Below are 17,210 nucleotides of genomic sequence, written 5' to 3'. Positions count from 1 at the left end.
GAAAAGAAAAAATTAACCCTAAAACACAAAAAGTCTTAAAACCTAATTATTGAAATGCAACTATTTAAGAAAAGAAAAGAAAAGAAAAGAAAAGAAAAGAAAAGAAAAGATTGATCCCTCGATTACCCCCAAACAATAATAAATCAACAAAAATAGCCTCTATTAAACAATGAAACGACATTCATCTTTTGTAGACATAAAGAACATGACTATTGACAAGATTCGTCCATTTAATCAACAAAAATAACATCCATTACACAACAAAATGACAATCAACTTCACTCAAGATAAAGAACATAACTACGAACATAATTCACCATTTAATCGACATAAACAACCTCCATTAAACAACAAAAAAGACATTTATCTTGTCAATAAATGAGAGCATGATCGAAGACACAATTCATTATTCTCCCAAGAGCAAGACTACAATCCATATTTGATTAACAAAAAAAAGACTACAATCCATATTTAACAAAAAAGAAGAAGAGAAAAAGAAAAAGAAACAAGAAATAGAAGAATGAAAAGCAAGCAAGAAATAGATGAAATTAAGAAAAAAGCAAGAAATAAAGATTATACATGAAAGAATTCGAAGGAAGCAAAGAGAAGGAAGAGACTAACCTTTTTCGACACCCCAACAACATATCCGGCCATGACACCCACAAACCAGTTCCAATTCTCATCGAAAAAGCACAAGATGATTTTTTCGGTGAGAAAGAGAGAGAGGAGGGAGACCACAGTAAGGAGCGGAGCCTCACAACCGCAGGGAGAGAGAGAGAGAAAGAGAGAGAGAGAGAGAGAGAGAGAGAGAGAGAGAGAGAGAGGCTAGGACAAAATCAAGGGATGGGGGGATTGAAGAACGAAAGGGGGCCGTCGGCCCCCTTTGGGTCAGGCATCAGTGCCCACGTTATGCGTGGGTCAGGGTGGGCGCATGCCCACCCTTCCATTAATGCGGCTCCGCCTATGCAAACCACAACACAACCTTGGATTCAAGGCTCTCAAACATAGTTTTAAGGGAGTTTGCTTCCACTCATTCCCTATGTCATCCTTGGCCTTTATACAATTTTTTAATCTTATGATTCAAGCTGTTTTGATCAAATATGACTTTACACATGAATTTAGCGTGGTGGGATTTATAAAAACTATTTTTTAACAAAAATAAATGAATTTTTAAAATCACAAAATTTTGTCAACCATTGATTTTTGAATCCCTAAGAAATCCTGCAGACAAGGGATTTGTGTAATTTAAACGTTGGGGGTACTCACTAAACGAGAATGACGTAGATCACATCCATGGAGTCTCATTTGATCAAAATAACTGGCATCGACGAAATCCCAAAGAAGGGTACGAAGATGTGGATAAGTGGAACCGATTTGCATTTAAAGAGTAGGGACATGATGATGACGTGTGGCCAAAGTGTCATAGCCACAAGCTGTTCATACTTCATATTGAAAGATTTGAGGGGTTGAGTTTGAATCTCATGGATGCCTTCTCCTTTTTCTTTCTAAATCCCAATAAGAAACTGAATTTGAATCCAGATCTGATTGGATTTCATTGCAAAAAAAAAGCCTAATCCCATCCGATTTCTTGATCACATTAAATTTTTTAAAAACAAGCTTGACTAATTGGGTTCGGCTTGATCGGTTATACTACCCAACTCAAAGCCCTTCGAAAGGTGTGTTTCTGCTTCTTTTTTTGCTCTGCTTACCGTGTAGAGCCATGCATGCCCCACATATGAAAGATACCGGGATCAATGAGAAAATGGCGTTTTCTTGGATTCTATGAATGGAATCTAAACAGAATATAGGAAAGAATATCCAAAAGCCTGGGTCCAACCCAGGTCATACTCATCTTTTCATTGCCAAGCTTTAGTCCTCTCTTCTTTTTTGTCCAGGCAAAGGATCACCCCATATTATCAGGCAGCCTACTATATGGTCTATACAGATCTCAATCCTGTTAAACATCATCTTTGTTGGATCAGGCTCCAAGTCCACTGGATCCAAACATGATTAAAAACCAGTGGTTCAATGACATTTGTGACCAAGTGTAACCGACAATGCTTGAAGAGTCAACCAACAAGTGAACAAACTCAACAACCAAAACTTGGAAATCCATAAAAGAAATGAGTCCTGGTTTGACAAATTTGAAGGGGAGAAAAGAAAATTGGAGCTCCCCCCCCCCTCAAACACTCCTAACAACCTAACAAACCAACCACAGTGGAGAGTGTTGGGGCCCACGGTTGAAACTCTACAGTTTGGCTGATTAGAGGTGATGTAGTCTCCAGCATTTTATCTCTTTTGTTTGTGGACCCACTTGTATCCTAAGTTCACATAGAACAAAAGCAACCGACGTCTTAGATTTCAAATGAGAATAATTTTACCAAGAAATGGTACGTGTTCTCTGTTTGGAAGACTTGAATTGGAGGTGCATTGCGTCTCCTCTTGTGTTGTTTGGGAGCAATGCCTTGTGCTTTCCCCAACACTCATATTGTTTGGACTTTGGGGGGCAGTAATGTTGCCAACTAACATTTTTTTAAACTTTATTTTGGCAAAAATATGAAATCAACGTTTCTATCCCAATGATCCAATAGTTGGAAGTCTCTAAACCCGCTCCCACCCCCACACCCACCCCCAAGGTTCAAATATTCGTGGTCTCTCTCTCTCTCTCTAATATATATATATATATATATCATGGGAATTTACAAGATTTAATTCTAATGCGTTCACCACCCGCATAACATCCAAGCTTGGCAACGACGTGGGCCTCATAAAGTTGGAGTTGGTCCTAATCCTAATCCTTCCTAAAACCACATTGTGCGACGGCGTTCACACTGGATTTGAAATATGGGCTACCGCATAACCAATTTTGTCAAAAAGGTCATCGTAGAAGTCATAGACACTAGGTAGCCGAGAGTGGACATAGTAGATTGGGCATGGGAGGTGGGCAGAGTGAAGGTGTATGCTATATAATTAATTGACACTTGGACGTTTATACTTTCATTCACATGTGGGAACTCTCTCTCTCTCTCTCTCTCTCTCTCTCTCTCTCTCTCTCTCTCTCTTTTATCTCTTTTTGGCCCTTTCTTCACGTGGCGAGAGCACCGACAAGGGGAAAAAGAAAAAAGAACCACTCCTATGCATACGCCCTCACAGAAATGCTTTTCAAGAAGCACTTGGGAATATTACACCAAAAAAGCCTTCGGCCACAATTTAATGTGTTCCGTTGGCGCACGGCAGTAGCACCACCAGAATTACCCACTCTATTAAGGGCTCAAGGCAGTCAAAGTCGTGAACTATGACCCAGTTGGCCCCATGCACTGCCTTATCCGTGACCCCGGTTTTAGCTTTGAACTGCAGCGTGCCTAAATCCTCTGCTTTGGTCGATAGAGTCAAACCATCCCGTGCTTCCGAGTTTGTCAGTCTCAGACTTTGGCCGATTCAAGTTCTCTAGTTTGCTTCCAAGTCTCATGACCAACCACAAATAGCTGGAAGCGCAACTTAGCTCGCTCGCCTACAAAGACCAAGCTAACCACAACTTAGCTCGCTGTCTGTCCAAGCAATCCACCCAGTAAGAGCATGAAATTGAAAAGAGAGAGGGCATAGTGGTAACGTTCTGAGGGTTTCAGACAAAGACTGCGTAGCGTGGGAACTCCTTGCTCGTTGGAGTCAACCAATTCCGCCTCCCTATACTTATGCCCGTTGCTCTCTCTCTCTCTCAAATAAAGAAGAAAGGAGGAGGAGAAGAAGATGCAGTGCAGAAGAGTCTGCCCGCTCTGTGGATGACGATCGAGGAGGGGGATGAATGATGATGACTTACAGAGACGATAACGCCCGAAGAGGAGCCTCCTCAGGAAAGGAGCTGATCAACCTCTCTAGGGTTAACCCCGAGAGCAGCGGCGAGAGGGATGGCGTCGTTGACGACGCGTCGGGGTACGGCCTCGACTTGGGGCTCGGCAGGCCGCAGCTCGGCCGTGACGATTTCAAGATCGACCAGCGGTGGCTCATCGACCCGAACCTCCTCTTCCTCGGCCCCAAGATCGGCGAGGGCGGCCACGCCAAGGTCTACGAGGGCATGTGAGTCCCCTCTTCCCTCCAATATTCTCTTCTCCTTCTTTGGGGTTTTTCTTTTATGGATTCTCATCGCCATCTATCTCTGTCTCTGTTTTTTTTTTTCTTTATAGGTATAAGTCGGCCAGCGTTGCGGTGAAGATCGTACAGCCCGGAGGGACAGCGGCGGAATCGGCGAGGTGGAGGGAGAGGTTTCTGCGGGAGGTTGAGATGCTTTCACGGGTTCAGCATGACAACTTAGTCACGGTAAAACTCATCTACGAATTGCTCAATTTGTGGGAGGACGGGTCTGTTTCTCGCAAATATATTTCCGGAATCATGGTTGGCTTCTCGTTTTTAATTATTTAACCTGAAGTTTTAATCCTGTTTGGTTTTTACATCATGGATTCCAAGTGCCTTCGATAAAAAATATGTGGCGTGGCCGGTGTTGTTTTTGTTTTGGTTAGAGCTTGCTACTGCGCCTTGTTTTGTATGAATGAAACCAAGCGGATTCATTCCTCTAGTTATATGATGAAACTTTATCTCTGTATAATTTTGCTTAAAGATTGCATAAGTTCTGAGGTTTGACGTTTGCATCTATTAATTAAAGATTGTATTGCTGCAATATTCATATGAATATGCAACCAACGTGGTTCATTGCCCTGCGTTTATGTCATATGTATTTGAAATATTTTTCTGTTTGATGTTAACTGTAATTTGTCGGTGGTCTTGCTGAATTATGTAAAATACGGGGTCAGTTGTGTTCATTGGGAGGAAGAAAACCGTTACCTGATTCTGTTAAGAAATAGATGAATCCTTTTTACTTGTTTTTTTCCGCTTTACATGGTTCATCTAAATTCTTTGTGAGTTTGACTGTGTCATCTACCTCATCTGAAAATCTTGCCACAGTTGTTTTTTGCAATTTGATTGTTGATTATTACTTTTATACTTATAATATCATTTTTCAATCTTTCGGCTGTTCTCTTATAGTTTTCGAACCGTTGACTGTTCGTTCCAGCCCATGAAATAAAAACTGTCATTGTGTTCCCACACAGTTGAGGTCACTATCAGGATATTTGGATCCAAATATTGGCTTTCATGATTCATCCGTCTCCTTTTTGCTAGGGAGAGTTTAGTTGGGAATGGTGGAAGAATTGGTTTTACTGTGTCAAGTTGTATTTCATGAGGGAAAAAGTTGGGAGAGAAGTAACAATTCTTTTATTGTCAGCGATGGAGCCAAAGAGACACCTAAGGTCAGTCGTAGACAAGGTTTTAAAACCCGTGACTCGGAACTCGACTCGTTCTTTATTGACTCGTGACTCGGCGGGTCAACTCGGTGACTCGGACCGGGTTTTGTTAACTTTTGATTTTAAAAGAAAAACAATATATAATTTGTCTGAAACCATGTTTTTGGGTAAACATAGTCTCCAAATGTCTGTAAGAATATAAAAACAATTGCAAAGAGCTATAGAGGTTTGCTTGAATAATTGAATTTGATATCTATACAAGCACTTTGACTAATTCATGACTTGAATTAGAGGATTTGGTCACCATGAGTTCAGTCTGCTACTACCTAAGGTTCCTAAAATGGCCAATCATATATGCTAGCTTGTTTTAAAAGTTTTAATTCCCTCTCAAACAAATCCATAAATGTAAAACAGGGATATATGTGCATATTGAAAGTTTACAGAATGCCCAATATCAACATAAATAAGCAATTTTCTCATGTATAAAACTATGCAGGAAATATATTAATGGCACAACTATAAAAAGACTACTAATATTTGAATATGTACAATGCTTGTTCACATAACAAATGGATGATGAAACCTAAATGTGACTTCCCATAGGCACAGTTGACCCGCCATATATAGTGAGAATCATTTCTTTAAAATATTTTGCTAGAATAAGTTGATAACACAGGGTGAACAGTAGTTCGAATTGGTTGAATAAGTTTCCTAATTAATTGGATCAGATGTTGAATTTTGACTGATGATTGGTTCACTGTATTTGAAACAGTTCATTGGTGCTTGCAATGAGGCAAACCTGGTTATCGTAACAGAGCTTTTACTTGGGGGTTCACTTCGGAAATACTTGAGATCATTACGGCCTGGGTGCCTGGATTTACATCTTTCAATCAGCTTTGCGTTGGACATTGCATGTGCAATGGAATGCTTGCATGCTAATGGGATTATCCACCGTGACCTGAAACCTGGTACTGTACATTAAGTGTATTCGCTTGTCTCTCTATGTTACTCTTCCATTATCCTTCTTATGGATTTTTATTGTGATCATTTGTATGAGATATTTGAGCGCATTACCATGTGTGCATGCACACATGTGCTTCTTCTGTATGGGGACAGTTCCTTTAAACTGTCCATGGCTGCTTCACTTGAGACAAAGAAGTCATCATGCCAGTGCTACTCTAACATATAAATCTCCTTAGGAAAGTTCAAACTCTCGTTTGTTCATAGTTCACTCATGTTTTATTGGGATGCTCAATGCAATTGTAAAAAACAATCAGGAGCCATTTCTTGAAGAACTTGTGAGCCTGTTATGGTTTTGTAAGATGGTCCAATGCAATGTTGTCAGTATTGACCTGTATTGGCCGATACTTATTGTATTGGCAGAAAATCGATATGATACTAACCTGAATCGGCTATTTTTTAATAAATGTAAAAAATGATTAAAATTAATTTTTAAATATTTTTAATATTATTTTAATGGTTTTAACATGTGTCACGTTCTGATTGACGCAATTTTTTTAAAATACTTTTTAGCCGATTCAGAACGATTCACTTGAGAATCGTTATCGGCCAATTCACCTGAATCGTTGGCCAAACGATTCAGGGCCAATACCAATACTGACAACATAGGTCCAATGTCCTAGGTCTCAACTTGTCCTGGTCCTTATGCAGCAATATAGGGACTGGTAACATGGATGAGTTTGACTGGAGGAGAAGCTGGGTTTTCCCAGTGGGATTGTGGAAGCATGAAATTGGTCCCTGGATGTCAGCCCAGAGGTTAGGGTATCTAAGAGGGAGTAGTGTAAGATCAAATGGTTTATCTTTTGGGGATTCTGTAATATCCGATTTGGTCCCTATCATTGGGCCCTCATCCTTAGCAACTTAGCATGTATATTGAGCTTAAGAGATATTTACATATGCCTGTTGCTTTGATATTCCCCTGTTAATTTTTGAGGAAAAATGGTTAGAGCTTTGTTATGCAGCTGTACTAGGTTGTAGTTAGTGTTTGTGGAAGTAGCAATAATTTCGACTTTAAAATGGAGAATGAGACTTGAAATATGTGGACATCTAATCAAGTATTCATAAGAAGGTAATTCTGCAACCTAGAGTTCACATATTTGGCTCTAATTTTTTGTTGGTGTAAAAAAAACTAAAACGCTATGGTGTATTCTTCAAACACTAGTTCTGGGACAGTTGGTGTTGCTTAGACATCATGTGATGTTAGAAAAAGTGTGAAAGCCTATTTTATTTATCTGCTTAAGGAGCAATTCTGGGCTGTGATTGCAGCTTCATTATATACCTCTATGCAATATGCATATGTATATTTTGATTTTCTTTCTTTGACAAGATGCACTTGCAGCTTGCTTATATACCTTTTATCTATAAATGTGATTGTCTTTGTCTTTCTCTGACAAATGTGTAGTGAGTATTCGTTTAGCCATAGTTTGTTCATGTGTATAGACCTTTTATTGCTTGACTTAGTTTCAAGGGGTGTACTGGAACTTTTTATCTTTTGCTCACATTCAATGCTAAAGCTGATGAAGTAAATGTTCAGAATGCACCTTAAGTAATTATCACATTTGGAATTTCACACATGAAAATCAACAACTTAAGTAATTATTTGCTTTCCTTCTTGGGGAGGGTAAAATGCTGTCTTTTCATTTCTTCTGAGGGAGCTGTTTTTCGTATCATGGTCCATCTCCAATAATGGCTTGAAGCCTGTCTTTGAGTGAGGGCAATCTTTGTGTTTTTGTGTTCATGTTCTGTCCTCAAACTCAACAGTAGAGTGGTTCCAAATTTGAAGTTTGATTGTGTGTGCCAATGATGTTATTTCTTCATGTAATGATTGCCTTCATTATTTGCAATATGCTTTCTCTGTACTTGTGATTTCTTTCATGTGGTTGGGAGTCTGTCATATTAATGTGTTTTCCTTTTCGGATAATCAGGTAAATGAAGTGTCAGCAATTTCTGCCTGGTTGGGCTTGGTGGCAGGTGGGGTGGGGTATGTTAATGTGGTTAGATTGCTGGATTATCTAAGGGTGTATAGGTGGGACACTGCAGCCCCATCTGGCATGGGCTTCATGTCCTGCGTTGGATGTCCCCCAAAGCAGGATGCAAGTGGTACTTGTATCCCACTTTGGCGGGACACTTTTGTCACACCCCTAGGGATGCAATAAAAATGTACTCGACGTACGAGTTGTCCTGGACCATTGGGTGTAAACGGCCCCTAAGCAACCTTCCTAGTTTCAAGGCAACTTGTGAGGAGATTTTCCTTAAATTGTGTGATTGGGTAGTCCAGGTTATAAAGAGTTAGGAGCTTTGGTAAAACACACTTACAGTGATAACACGGAAATGAAGAGAAATCTGCTTCCCCAAACACCTCAATCAATCAATATTTTTAAGATCTTGTACAGGATAGAAATGACAAGTTGATGCCTATAAGTAGTGGCATAGTGACCATATTTCATAAGCCACTTATCATCCACCCAAGCCAAGGTTGGTCACAGTTCTTCCTATTGCATTTTGGTTTAAGGAAAGTGTAGCCAGCATCTATGTGGCGTATGATCAGGTCTCTAGCTTGACGATAGCAGCTGTTCACACTCTTGTGCTTGATGGTGGCAGCACATTGTTGCCCCATGTGTTCAACAGTTGCTTCACTAAATTGTCATTTAGTTGTTTTAGGCCTTGACAGTGTGCACTTTTTCCTGCTCTAGCCAACGTATATCTTGACCCTTGTTCCTAGTGTTGGAGGATGATAGATTGTGATCTCTGTAAGGGAAGGTATGTCAGGGCATGGTTGACGATGAGACAAAATCTATCGATTTTGATATATCTGGGTAGAGATACAAAAATTATAGGACTTGGTCAGGGAAGTGAACGCAGGAATTGGGAGAAGGATCAAGCGCTTGTAAAGTGCTGTATTACTATGTGGCTTGGTCAAAGGATCAAGAGGACATGAGGGGCGAGAGAGAGAGAGACAAAAGGGTGGTGAATTTAAGTGGTTATAGTGGCACTTAATGTGGAGAATAAATCATGTGGACAGAGGGCCTCTGCATGGATTTATGGGGCTCCATGTTGGGGAGATAGTCCATATATGGTGGCCTTTTTCTCTACTGCGCAGAAGGGTGTCAATGAGGTCGGGAACATAGGTATCTTCCCTTTGAAACATTATTTGAACCATATATGGTGCAGCTGATTGTGTTCATCTTAAAGACCTTAACTTTCATTTGGTTGGTGGTGTTGTTTGGGGACCCGGCACTTTTTTCAGTGTCCCAGTTGCCTAATATTAAAAAACTTCCACAATTTTCTGCTTGGCAACTGGTATATTTACGTTCAACGTTACTTTACCGATTACATGATTTTCCTTCTGTACTAGCTATTATGGCATCTCTCTCTCTCTCTCTCTCTCTCGTCCGTGTTCCATCTCACAGGTGATTCTTGTTTGCTTCAGATAATCTACTTCTAACTCAGGACCAGAAAAAGGTCAAACTGGCTGACTTTGGATTGGCAAGGGAAGAGACACTGACTGAAATGATGACAGCTGAGACTGGCACATACAGATGGATGGCTCCTGAGGTACCACTTGATTTGTTGAAGCAATTTTCTCTTTCATCATACACAACAAAGTTCACTTATTTTCTTCACGCTACTACTTGACAGCTTTACAGCACTGTCACACTCCGTCGAGGTGATAAAAAGCATTATAACCATAAAGTTGATGTATACAGTTTCTCTATAGTTTTGTGGGAATTGTTAACCAACCATTCACCGTTTGAGGGTATGTCCAACCTCCAGGCTGCTTATGCTGCAGCATTCAAGGTACTGTTCTTCCCAGTTTCTCTCTGGATATACTCAGGAGTCAGGACTGTTATTTTGTTAATCTTTATACCATGATTATTCGTTTTCAACTCTTGGTCTTCTTGTAAATGCAATGTGCGTTTCTGTAGAAAGCGAGGCCTGATGTGGAAAACCTCCCAAAAGAACTTGTTGCCATCTTGGAGTGCTGCTGGGCAGAGGACCCAAACAGTCGCCCAGAGTTCCACCAGATCATTCAGATGCTACGTAACTTCCGCTTGTCTGTTTCTCCTATGGAAATTACGCCTCCACCCATTATGCAACTTGGTCAGAGCAGTTATGTGCCAACCGATTCTCCTGGTACACGCCACCTGATGGACAAATCACAAGAGAACGACAGTGTGCAGATCAAGCTGGACAGGTCTTCCCGATTTTTTGGGTGCTTCAACGAGTGCTTTTCTTCATAGTGAGGAGGGGAATTTGAAGGCCCGTGTTTGGGTGCTACAGCCTGCGAATCTTTTCTTACAGCCAATTTTGCGTCAGTTAACCGCCAAAAACATGTCGTCTCAACGGTGAGGCAACTAGAGTCAGTTAGTGGTGTTGGTTGGTACTGAACAAGATCCAAAGAAAGCAGTTGGTTGCCGTCCTTGGTGAATATGTCTGAATCATACAACAGTTGTACAGAAAAGTAGAAAATGGGACTAGGGGTAATTCTTTTTATGTTGAAAAGGCTGATCGACTGATACAAAGTCCGGTTACCATTTTTGTTGAAGCTTTACCTGGTAAGCCCCCATGAGTTTGCTTTTTCACAGATGTAATGACTAGACTTTGTCACCTATAAGGAAGGGAAAAGAAGGTACATTCACCATAAAATTGGTTGTTTATGCTTGAAAATCTCCCAAGGTGACCCATCTTCTTCATGGTAGCAATGTCTAGCCGAGGTTTGGCTGCTTAAGTATCGGCAGCTTGGTCGATTGTGTGATGGACAATGGCTTTGATCGTCTGGAGCTTTGTTAATGTCAGGGGCCAGGGCATGGGGCTTAGTTGACAATGGCAAAAGCATTACTTCGCCTGTGTCATCTGACATTACTCTGACGCTATTTTGAAGTGCCCCTTACTCCTTTGGGTGGTCTTGTATTCATGGAGTGCATGTTCCCCTCGGTCCGAACGGTTGGATATAACAGATTTGGGTCCAACCCATTGGGTGACCCGGTTTAACACCATTAGTGGGTTACTTAATGGGGTGTTAGTGGGTGAGAGTTACGTGAATGCGGAGACCTTACGGAGACCAGGTTCACGTACTTCTTCTCCCTGTTATATAAGGGAGTAGGTTGCCATGAAAATGATGAGAGATTTATAGCTATTAGCCTACCCCATATACCACATAAGGTTTACGTGGTACAGGGTTCTGCTCACCGTTGACCTTAGGCCTGGGTTCATTGTGGGCGTCGATCGGTTGAGGAAAATGCCGAACACTCTCCCTCGCACGCCATGACGTCTTCATGTATGCTTCTGTGTTTGATTTTGCATATACACCAACATTGGGTTATGGGCTCATGGCACGTATTTCTATTGCGCAAGCCTGCTGGTGTTTGCTGCAACTGTTGTCGTGGGGTGAGGTAAGTCGCAGGTTGACAATGTTTGTCGCTGTGGGGCGACTGTAACAGATTGAGCATGTCGTCGTAGGGCGACATGGATTATCTGTATTCAACAAATGGTAGCATGAACTTCGGCAACTGTCGTCATGGGGAAACAACGTTTTTGGGCAGACTCGATCCATTTTCTGTTGTTTGTTTATCGTCGGAATGGTTTTCTGAGAAACAAGTGGTCGTCGGTGACACTAGATGTTGGTAGCTGACAACAAGTCGTCGGTTGTAGGCGGCAGCTCGTCGCCGTGGGGTGACGTGGCTCATCGGTTACCGACCGATCATCACCGGCATCAAACAGAAGATCAAAAAAAAAAAAAGAGGATCAGACTATTTTACCTACGCCGTCGGGTTGCAGGGTGGTCTGCGAGCATCAGTATAGCTGCGGGTTGTCGTCGGAGGGGGGGATTGCATTCGCCATCCGACGACATGCTGCATCCAGGGTTATTTTCGTCAGATGACCGACGTCTGGGGTTTGAAAACCCCCTTTTTCTCTGCTCCTTCAGTCGTCGGGCTGTAGGGTTTTTTTTTTCTGGCGCGACACCTAGGTTCCTGTAGATCGTCGCCATTGGGGAAACTGAAGCCCTCGTCGGATCGTTCACCATTCGGTTTTACCTGTGGTTGAAACCCCTTTTTCCCTTCTCTGTTTCAACTGTCGTCGTAGTGGGGGGGTTTTCATTGTCGACGACTACAGGATGTCATGGGTGCGTCATCGGGAAGAGGCGGTCTTCGACAGTCGTTTCACCGGTGTCGTGGTCTGTCTGGCGTCACGCGACATCCAAGGCGGCGAGCCCCTTTCTTGTTCCCCTCTATCGTCGAGTGGGGTGGGAATAGTCATCGTCGGAGACAGTCGGGGTCGTAGGGGTTGCTACTGCTGGCAGACGTCTATCACCAAAAGGCGATGTAAGTCGTCGGCAGGCGACATGGGTCACCGACAGGCGACGTGTGGATGATCGGCGATGTGGGTCACCGTGAATCTTGGCAGAGAAACCCATTCGATTTCTCAGAAACCCCCGTGTTTCTGTTTTAATGGTGGAAACTGGATCGGGTCCGACAGTTTGACCTGGTGACAAGCCTGATCCAAACCCTTTATGGGTGGATCGGGTCCACCAGTTCAATTGGATCAGACCCGAACCCATTTTGATATTGGGTCTGTGTCTGACCTGGGTCAAGTTTGGACCAGGTTCAACCCTGGTTCAGATCGGACCGGGTCAGACTTGGGTCAAGTTCGAACTGGGTCAGACCTGGGTCCAGTTTGAACTGGGTCAGACCCATGCTTCATGAGGGTCTGAATCATGATTGGACCAAATTGGATCCATAACAGGGTCCAAACACTATTTGAACCTAAATCGGATCAAGGACTAATACAGCCCTTTCTGAGACCGCTTCAGAGCCATTTTGACAGGTTCTTTTCAGTTTTTCACCGGTTCCGAAATGGAGAGACCCTGTTTTTCATGAATCTATAAAGATACAAGGATTTTGGCATTCAGTTATAGAGTTTTATGAGTTTTTTGTTTATACTTGGTACTGGTTTATAAGGTTCAGAACTGGTTCAGACCCTTTGATGACCGGTTCAGGGCTATTTCAGACCCGTTCGGGGTATTTTCAGATCGGTTCCAACTTGTGGACCCCGGGTTTTACCCATATGAGCTTGCTTTTGTTATTTTTCATGCTTTATAAAGTGTTTATTGTATAGAAAGCATGACTTATGCATATTAATTTATGTGTTTTATGTTGGTTAAGTTATGCATGATGATTTAAGCCTGAATTATGACTAAATTCATGATATTTTATTATCAAAACTACTTTATACATATAAGTTGAAGCATGAACTTGTATTTTGATGATATAAAGTATATTTTGTCATGAATATACATGCATTAAAATGTGTGCATAAGCATGCTCCATAATACAAATATGTTTTCGGTAAAAGATCTTGATTGACCAATTTATGTAATCACCAAAGTGATTTGAGTTGTGTTGATTGCGAATTCTTTGAACCGTATTAAGATTCGTTATTATGATTCTGTGTGAGTTTATGAAGCATCGATTCTACCCAAAGGTAGGTCGGTGTGTTTCAAATTCACACAGAGTGTAATAATAGATGTGTATTTCAGCCCATGAAGCATGTTCGCACCCAAAGGTATAGTGCTGAATTGCCTCTAGTTATATGATCTGCTAGTTTTACCAACTGAAGTAAATTCCTTGTGAATTAAAGAGACGAAGCAACTATGAGTATTGTCGTTTTCACCAAAGTGGAACGATAATGGCTTAACTATGCTTGTCTCAGAAAAAAGTGAAAATAAAGGGTTTCACTTTTACCTTTTCAACACGAGTCTCATCTGAGCAATAATAGTAATGTCTTTGTTTTTCATTCCTTATTGTATCAGGTTCCTTCCTTATTGACGGTTCTAATAATATTACCCTTCTAGACGGATCAAAATTTTCTGATTGGAAAGAAATTGTGTTATTCACTTTGGGCCATATGGATCTAGATCTGGCTCTTAGAATTGACGAACCTACCGCTCTTACAGAGCAGAGTACAACCGATCAGAAAACTGCCTCTGAGAAGTGGGAGCGCTCAACAGACTTAGCCTGTTGCTTTTGCAATCTCGAGTGACTAAGAATATTTGAGGCACTATTCCTCACTGCAAGACAGTGAAGAAATTTTGAGAGCCATTGAGGCTCAATTCATCACTTCTAATAAGGCAAGGGCCAGTACGCTCATGTCCAAATTAGTGTCTATGAAATATTCAGGCGACAGTCACATCTGACAACATATTTTAGAAATGATGAATATTATGACTCAACTGAATGACATGAAGTTCGCCATCTCTGACTCTTTCTTGGTCCATCTGATCTGAACCTCGTTATCTACTGAGTATGGAACCTTCAAAATCTTCTCCAATACACATAATGATGAGTGGCCTTTTAATGACCTCTTGTCTAAGTGTGTTGAAGAAGATGAGAGATTGAAGGGTGAGAGGGTGCCAAGTGCACATATGGCCTCTCATAAGAATAAACAGAGGTCGAGGCTAAAGAAAACTTCCTTCAAGAAGAAGAATAAGAAGAAAGCTATTGGAGAGAGTTCAAACTCTCAGGCGAAAGCTAAATCCCAGTCAGAAGGCTCTTCTATAAAGTGTTTCTTCTGCAAGAAAAAGGAGCATAAGAAGGTGGATTATTTGAAGTATAAGAAGTGACTCAAAAATAAAGGTAATGAGTCATTTGTTTCTTATGAGTGTAATTTAATTCATGTTCCATTGCATAGTTGATGGATTGATTCTGGTGTCACGGTACACATTGCCAACTCTTTACAGGTATTTTTGAACAAGAGGGAACCAACAGAGCATGAAAGAAGCATCTTCTCAGGAAATAGGGTATGTTTGCATGTCAAAAACGTTGGGACCTGCAAAATTATATTAGAGTCGGGATTTATATTGGATTTGGTTGATACATTCTATGTTCCATCCTATAGTCAGAACTTAATTTCAATTTCAAAACTTGATAAGTTTGACTTTATATTTAAATTTAAAAATTCTAAGCTTATTATTATGAAAAATTCAATGAATATAGGTTCTGCATATATGTGTAATGATTTGTATCAATTAAGAACCAAATTTCAAATTCAAGAATCTCACTCCATTGAGAACACAATGATTGACAATAAACATGACCTAAAGAATGATAAATCCTATTTGCTTTGGCATTGAAGGTTATGAGATATCTCTAAAAAGAGAGCCCAAAGACTCGTGAAAGAGGATATTCATGCTAAATGAGGAGTGTATATGCATATGTAACATTCATATGCAATATACATATATAATATGCATATGCAATATGTGATGTTCATGCTTATGTGCAAGTGTTGCAGGTGATGGGCAGCAAGATATGCAGTGAAGTGTAAGAAGGTGTTAACCTGGAAGGAGAAAAAGAATGTGATATGCTGTGCATTTGCACAACAATACATTAAAAGAAAGTGAGTGATGTGCTGTGCATTTGCACAACAATACACTAGAAAAATGAGTGATATGCTCTGCATTTGCACAACAATTCACTGAGAAAACTCGAGTGATATGTTGTGCATTTACACAACAGTACACTGAAAAAAGTTGAGTGATATGATATGCATTTGCACAACAATTCACTGAGAAATGTGAGTGATATGTTGTGCATTTGCACAATAATTCACTATGAAAATGCGAATGGTATGCTATGAATTTATGAATGATATCAAATCTGAAGTATAGATAAATAGTGAATCATTCAAACAGTGAATAGGAAAAGGATTGCACAGTGTTCACGCACGACCTTGTTGTCATATGCTTGGTAATTCTGCTGCAAGCATATAATAGATGCTAATATTCCATTGAGTAGCCTCAAGTGGTGGAGTTAGAGTGGCAGGTGGCAATTGGGACGTGATGGGTAGGCTAGAATGGTAGGTAGTGACAATAGGGAATTAGTGGAGGGCACTCGAGACTTGAACCCCTCTGTCATAATCAATGAGGGAGGCTGCTACGTGACCGTGAAAGCTTCCATAGGCTTTCCTTTAGCATTGTGCTTATGCCATAGCAGGGAAAATTGCTAAAAATTGCTTAAGTAGCAAAAAAGAAGGCAACATAAATTTGATCCAATCCCTGAGAATAGCCTAACAGACTATGAACAAGAAAATCAATGACTTAAACTGGCTATCCCGTGAGGCCAAAAGTGAATACAGGGAATCAGTTCCGCCAATGAAGAAAGTAATTCCTTCATTATTGCCAAGTTAGTATTAATACCCTCCACTTTCAACTGAGCAATGGTTGCTCGATGCTAATGTCCTAAACAGGATAACAAATGGAGAGCTGCAAATGTCTCTTCGGGGGCACAATGGCGAAGTTAAGCATATCAAAATAGATGCATCTACATAAAAAAAATGGGCAAAGCATATCATCTCCAACAGCATAAATCCCCTGGACTTTACAACAGCGATTATGTCGATGCAGGGCTAACCAACACAGTGCCACGAGTATGGAAAATCAAGAAAATGATATTAAATGCAATAGGGAAAAAGGATATTGATGATAAGAGAACAAACACATCCGATGAAATTGCAGAAACTAGCAAAGAACATCTATGTTAAAATGTGATGAAGAATAATAGAGAGATGAGATGAGCATGCGGATGCAACCTTACAACATGATGAGATGAGTGCAATGAATATGGGCATTGTACCGTGAACAATGGAGTGTTGTAAAAAAAATGAAGTGCAGTCAGAGGTGGTCTGCCCAGACAAGATGAGCTGCTTGTGCGAAGTTCTATGTACCGGTTATGAGATTAATTGGTGCTTGGTTTTTCATAAAAGGAGCCGACATCTCATTCTCCAGCTGATAAAGAGAATGTCATTGGCACAACTACCATAATTTCTTATATTTAGCCCGTTCTATAGAGATTCTCTAGTACTTACTTTAGCAGACTGAGCAATCTTACAAACCGAGTC

General features: G+C 40.8%; 1 protein-coding gene across 1 annotated transcript; it reads left to right on the top strand.

Annotated features, from left to right (window-relative positions):
* The first annotated feature begins 3,730 nt into the window (after positions 1 to 3,730).
* On the top strand, positions 3,731 to 10,952 carry LOC149834803 (serine/threonine/tyrosine-protein kinase HT1-like). Its single transcript, XM_090010299.1, has 6 exons — positions 3,731 to 4,074; positions 4,182 to 4,314; positions 6,067 to 6,262; positions 9,745 to 9,869; positions 9,954 to 10,112; positions 10,241 to 10,952. Exons 1-6 carry the CDS (start codon positions 3,803 to 3,805, stop codon positions 10,553 to 10,555), a joined length of 1,200 nt encoding a protein of 399 aa, XP_089866425.1. The 5' UTR covers positions 3,731 to 3,802; the 3' UTR covers positions 10,556 to 10,952.
* Positions 10,953 to 17,210: the final 6,258 nt, after the last annotated feature.

The sequence above is a fragment of the Nuphar pumila genome, chromosome 6, assembly GCF_984573655.1.
Source record: "Nuphar pumila chromosome 6, dmNupPumi1.hap1.1, whole genome shotgun sequence".
NCBI lineage: Eukaryota > Viridiplantae > Streptophyta > Magnoliopsida > Nymphaeales > Nymphaeaceae > Nuphar > Nuphar pumila.
This window is presented reverse-complemented; position numbering and strand designations above follow the sequence as displayed.

Coding starts and splice junctions, on each gene's coding strand:
- LOC149834803 (XM_090010299.1), top strand. CDS start 3,803: ATGATGATGACTTACAGAGACGATAACGCCCGAAGAGGAGCCTCCTCA. Junction 4,075..4,181: donor GCCAAGGTCTACGAGGGCAT/GTGAGTCCCCTC, acceptor TTTTCTTTATAG/GTATAAGTCGGCCAGCGTTG. Junction 10,113..10,240: donor CTTATGCTGCAGCATTCAAG/GTACTGTTCTTC, acceptor GCGTTTCTGTAG/AAAGCGAGGCCTGATGTGGA.